General features: G+C 36.0%; 2 protein-coding genes across 4 annotated transcripts; both read left to right on the top strand.

Annotated features, from left to right (window-relative positions):
- Positions 1-1,196: 1,196 nt before the first annotated feature.
- On the top strand, positions 1,197-1,837 carry LOC120068961 (uncharacterized). Its single transcript, XM_039020602.1, has 2 exons — positions 1,197-1,289; positions 1,361-1,837. Exons 1-2 carry the CDS (start codon positions 1,197-1,199, stop codon positions 1,835-1,837), a joined length of 570 nt encoding a protein of 189 aa, XP_038876530.1.
- Positions 1,838-2,152: 315 nt separating this feature from the next.
- On the top strand, positions 2,153-4,751 carry LOC120068952 (uncharacterized). Of its 3 annotated transcripts, none has more exons than XM_039020594.2 (3): positions 2,153-2,496; positions 3,379-3,950; positions 4,379-4,751. In XM_039020594.2, exons 2-3 carry the CDS (start codon positions 3,467-3,469, stop codon positions 4,405-4,407), a joined length of 513 nt encoding a protein of 170 aa, XP_038876522.1. In that variant the 5' UTR covers positions 2,153-2,496; positions 3,379-3,466; the 3' UTR covers positions 4,408-4,751. The 3 variants fall into 3 exon arrangements, with proteins under 3 accessions (XP_038876522.1, XP_038876521.1, XP_090171873.1); XM_039020593.2 differs by having other exon boundaries at positions 2,155-2,496; positions 3,414-3,950; XM_090315747.1 differs by lacking the exon at positions 2,153-2,496 and having other exon boundaries at positions 2,515-3,950.
- The last annotated feature ends 862 nt before the right edge of the window (positions 4,752-5,613 follow it).

The raw sequence follows: 5,613 nt of genomic DNA, 5'->3' as shown, positions 1-5,613 counted from the left end.
ATGCTCCTTCCAGCTTGGGCGAAGGAGACGAGTGGCGACGTCTAGTCACGCAAGTGGCTAGGCTCGATAGCGATTGATAGCTTCGATTGGACACTAAAGAGCGATGGTTAAGGGAGGAGTTGGTCAACCTCTGGCGACGAGGAAAGAGAGAGTCAATTGGGGCTGGTGAGGTGCTGCGAATAGAGGGTTTCAGGGGGAGGAGGGTTTGCTAGAGAGAAAATGAAGAAGGGGGGAAGCATTTAGCCTTCTTACTCATTTAAAATAATAAGTTAATATTTTTTATATTTTATTTGATAATTTTGGTAGGAGGGAAACAAAATTTGAGATAGAAATGAAAGGGATAGAGAGGGAAACAGAAAACAAAGATTAAAAAAAATATTATTTTTTATATTTTACTTCACACAAAAAATATGTCAAGTAAAAGCTTCTTATACTTGACACGAAAAACATGTCAAGTAAGACCTTATATTACTTGACACGAAAAACGTGTCAAATAATGATTCGCATGAAAATATCTGAAACATTCCGTCAAATCTCTACTTTTTTAACCCTTTTACTTGACATTTTCTTTTCCAAAAGGTCATTACTTGACGTTTTTTCCCAAAGAAACATCAAATAATTAAAAACTAGTGTCAAGTAATGTAGATTTTATAGTAGTACAAGGTTGTGGGGACGTCAACTCAGAAGGATGCTACTGAAGTCAAGGGTACGACTATTGCATGAATTAGTCTTCTTAATATTGTACTGTCACTAATTTATAATTTAAATATAGGGAAAAAAATGCCCAAGAGTGCCGAAAAAGGAAAAAACTAACCAAGTTCACCACTGAGTTGGTAAAAAAGGGGAAGAAGGGAGATTCTCAGCCCCAATCTTCTTAGCCACAATCTTTTCAGCCCCAATCTTCTCAGCCGCAATCTTCTCAGCCCAATCTTCTCAACCCCAATCGGCCACAGTCAGTCCTAATCCCTTGGTCCTTACCTGACTTCCCATAAGGACCGTTAGTTCCTATGACCCATGCTTCCCAGTCCTAGATGTTTTGTGAAATGCATACCAAAGATGGAAAAACATCCTAAAACCAAAAACGAGGAGCGGACAGTCGTATATACCTTCAGGACCAAGGATTTCTTCAAAATGCTTAAGCAGAAACATGGATGCTTGGAGACGTACATGAGTATTTCTATTTATTGGACTAGACTATGGATCTCCTTTTGATGCACGTGCTTCCGAAGTTGCACTTGAGACCTGACTTATGCACGTGTCGATTCACAATGATTGACTTGAGCTTTACGGTATGCAAATTTCACATGTTTGTTGAAATTACTCTTCTTTCAAACATGTATTTATATCTTGCCTATCCCAGGATGCTTTAATGAAGCCAGAGGGTATTGCTTCAAGGATCCAGTCAGGAGATATTGAAATGGAGGGTGACAAAGTGACAGGCTGGTTGGATCATGAAGCACATCTAAGGTTTTGGGTGGACTTTCACTTCTTTATTGACTATGTGCTTGGACAATATGAAGAATACAAGCCAGCGTGGACAGATGTTGACTTCATATTTGGGCCAATCAACATCAAACAATACTGGCTTATGCTGGCCACCGATTTAGAGAGGTACACAATCTTTGTATTTAACTCCATGTCAAACTACATCAGTGGCGACATACTTGATGGTCGCCTCAAGCTCGTGGCTAGAGCAATGCCTTCAATGTTGATTTCTGTCGGATTTGACATACAACATGAGACGTTCAAGTACGGGCAATGGGAAGTGAAGAAATCGAAGTTGACCCTCCAAGAGGGCAAGTCTCTTGATTGTGGCACTTTTGTGTTAAATTTGTAGAATATTGTGTAACCGGTATTAATAGGACTGACTTAACACAAGTTAATATGAAATTGTATAGGAAACAGTATGTTGTCCAGTTGTGGGCAAATAAATTTTTATGGTAATAAAATTGATGTTTGACTATAATATCATTTAAGAATATGTACAAGATCGTTTAAGAATATATATAAAAAAAAATGTACAAGATCGTATAGAAAATATAAATGATTGTTTAATAAAAATCTAAACGATCATTTAATATTATCTAAATGAAATAATAATCGTTTAACTATGTGATGGAGCATAATTAGATGATCCAGAAAATCTACCTTTACCATTGGCCAACTTTATACATACAGAGATCGGCAGTATATGGTGTAGGGGGTTGGTTTGGTTAAGCATGGAAGGGAAAGGTAACGTAAGGTGTGGACAACAAGAAAATTGAGAAAACAGAAAAAATGGAAGGCAGTCCGAAAGGATCGGCAAAGAGGAGTAGTTTTGTAACGCCCATTCCTCTCTTCCACATAAATATCCATTCTCCTCTCAAGTCTCTCTTCGGAATTTTCTCCCTCTGCTTTTTCCCCCCTTCCTCTTCCTCTTCCTCTTCCTCCTCCTCCTCGTCCTTCCAATGCCTTTTCTTCTGCACCTTTTCACCTAAATGCTCTTCTTCTTCGCCGGTATCTTCTTCTTTTCCTTGCTTTTTCTGCTTTTTCTGCTCTTTTTTTTTTTTTTTACTTTTTCCCCATTTCCCCGAAATGTAAGACGTATTTTCTTCGTTTCCATTTTCAACTAATTTAGGACTTTGGTTCGTTTGTCAATGTGAATGTCAGGCTTGATCACACCCATTTGGTATTTTCTGAAATGGGTCCGGTTTTCATACTTGTTTCTGTTATGGGATTTTCTTTATTTGTTAATTGCGTGGAGCATGCTTGTGTCTTTTCAATTAATTTAGGCATTTGGTTTGTTTTTCAATGTGAATCTCAGGCTTGATCATACCCAATTGGGATTTTCTGAAATGGGTCCTGTTCTCATACTTGTTTTTGTTATGGGATTTTCTTTATTTTTTGGCATTCTCTTTCTTTGTTCTTGTGTTGAGAGAATACTATCCAAGAAATTGGGCTTTGTAACCTTTCCTTTTCAATTGGTAGGTTGAATGCAATAACTAGATAACTTTTTAAGCGGATGAGCGTTTTACCTTTTAGAATTAGATGTGGTCCCCTGGAATTTTGTGATTCATTGTTTTGTCTTATAATGGAACTTGTATGTCCTGTTCTTGACGTTGTACTTTTGATCTTTTTACTGTTTTATGCTTTAGTTTATCATTTAGAGAACTGTTCTATTTCCAACAATTTCTAGCAGTACATTTTGTCATCTATTGCTGTGAATTTTTATTGAATCCTAACCTTTGAAATGGATCATTTTGGGAATTGGTGATGTTGTAGCATTATGTGCTGCTTATACATTAAAATGGGAAGTCCATTTCCTTGTTGTTTGTTCAATCATTGTTTGCATTTGTGTCTGTAAATGATCGTTTGTGTGGTGGTATCCAATGCAAGCAGTAGTGAGCTGATGAGAATTGTGTTTGTGGAATTAGACACTGTGAATTCTGTGCTGGGGTTCTGTTGAATTGTGGTGCAACGTTTAGAAATGGATGAAAATGGTGGGATCAAGTTGAGTGGAATCCGCCATATTGTGAGGCTGAAAGAGACTTTCCAACACTGGCAAGGCGTCACAGTTTGCCCGAAATCCAAAGCAGCAGCCCATGAAAATGGAAGCCAAAATCAAAATCAAAATCAAAATCATGGGATCCTTTCACCAGCAATCAACAAAAGGCTGACGAATGTGTTGTGTTGTGATTCGGATGAGGAGAGCTGCCAGAGCCCTGAGCATCCACCCGATGTCCCGAAAGGGTACTTGGCTGTTTATGTTGGGCCGGAGCTTCGGAGGTTTATCATTCCCACCAGCTATCTTAGTCATTCGGTGTTCAAGGTGTTGCTGGAAAAGGCAGAGGAGGAGTTTGGATTCGATCATTCCGGCGGGCTCACATTTCCTTGCGAGATCGAGACCTTCAAATACCTTCTCCAGTGCATGGAGAGCCAGCAGAAGGATCATCCTGATGACGACACCACAGGTAAACAATCAATAACTTCCTCATCTTCTCTTTTGTTTGTTGAAGTTCTTGTAGTGAATTCTATTAGCATTATGATATGATGAATTGTATGAACGTTAACTAGCAAGTTGGGGGCATTTTGCTTATCAAGTTGATGGTTAATTCACTTGGTTGAGTTCCTCAAACTTACCATATACTCTTTTTATTCTTCAACTTCTTGCAGTGAACTCTATTGGTATATTATGATATGAATTGCATGAACAATGCATATACTCAGAAGAAGCTAGAAAGTGGGGGGTTGTGTTTGTGTAGCCATTTTTTATTTGCAAAGTTGATGGTTATTGACTTGGTTTAGTTCCTCAAACTTGCCATATTCTCTTCTGTTTCTTGAACTTCTTGCACTGGATTCTATTTAAAAAGTTGATGATGTTTATGGACTTTGGTTGCAGCTGAGAGTTCTTTGACCATGGAAGGATAAAAATGGTTGTGATCCATAGCCAGAGGGGGCTGTGTTACAAAGCCAAATGGATGTCACTGTGCCAAATTTCTATATTGTGAAATTGGTGTGTTGTGGTTTTGGTTTAAGAGTCAGAAACATTAGGGATGTGTTTATTTAGTTAGAAAAAGAAAAAAAAAAAAGTGGAGGATGTGTGTGTCAGACAAATTAAAATGTACTTTTTTTTTTCTTTTTTTTCTTTTTTTTTCTCTCTTTTGGGAATACCCTTTCAAGGATGTGAACTTCAATTTGCTTCCCTGTATTTGAATGTGAAGCACATGATTGTTTGACCATACAATATGAATTTTATTGCATTGTTTTATTTATTTATTTATTTTTAAATACACCATGAAATTGAAGCCTAAATGTGAATGTGGAAGCAAATATTCTCATCATCTTCCATGTGGGAGGTTGGGCTATGTGTCTTCCTCTTCCTTTGAACACAAATCCATGGAATCATATTATGCTTTGATGTCAAACCCAAATACAAATAATCTACTTTCTCTCTCTCATATGCACATATTATTATTATATCATTGCATATTAATTACTTTACTTCATGATCCATTACCAACATGGTGATTGCTTAATTTATAAATCTAACATGCACCATCCATTATTGAAAATTCAATCAATAAGAAGGTGTATACATAATTATTGATTGCTAAGTCACAATGAACTCAAATTTATTTAATTTATATTATATATTATATATTTTGTTTATTTTTCAACTTTTTTATTCAGAATTGATCATATGATATTTAATCTTTTATACATATTTATTACATTCTTTTTCACAGATTAATTGATTATAATATGAATGAGAATGAAAATGTCCTAGCAAATTTGATAGGAAAAGTGTGATGTATAGCTACAAAAAATGGGAATGAAAATGTGTACTCATTAACAAATTCAACTAAAGTATAAATTAACATTCTTCTAATTTTGGTTAATTCACACTAAATTATTTTAATTAAGTTTTTTTTTCAAATTCATTTGTTCACGCTTGAGCATTGTTCTAATATTTTTAGTTCACGTCTCAAGGATTTTGTTTTCCAGTTATGGATTCTTTTGATCATTTGCTATTTCTTTTTGCATTTGAATACTTTTCCTATCGAATCTCTACAATTGGGTTGTTCTTAGTGATCCTCTCGATTATTAGATTTCAAGAAAATTTTAAGAGTTAGT

This window comes from Benincasa hispida, chromosome 7 (genome assembly GCF_027475165.1).
Source record: "Benincasa hispida cultivar pf3 chromosome 7, pf3_genome.v1.1, whole genome shotgun sequence".
Lineage (NCBI taxonomy): Eukaryota > Viridiplantae > Streptophyta > Magnoliopsida > Cucurbitales > Cucurbitaceae > Benincasa > Benincasa hispida.
Note: the sequence above shows the minus strand (reverse complement) of the source record. Positions and strands in the feature narration are given on the sequence as shown.

Bases quoted from the DNA above. Each gene is read 5' to 3' on its own strand.
- LOC120068961 (XM_039020602.1), top strand. From the start codon at position 1,197: ATGGATCTCCTTTTGATGCACGTGCTTCCGAAGTTGCACTTGAGACCT. The intron at 1,290-1,360 runs GTATGCAAATTT...TGCCTATCCCAG, and splicing joins TGATTGACTTGAGCTTTACG to GATGCTTTAATGAAGCCAGA.
- LOC120068952 (XM_039020594.2), top strand. From the start codon at position 3,467: ATGGATGAAAATGGTGGGATCAAGTTGAGTGGAATCCGCCATATTGTG. The intron at 3,951-4,378 runs GTAAACAATCAA...CTTTGGTTGCAG, and splicing joins TCCTGATGACGACACCACAG to CTGAGAGTTCTTTGACCATG.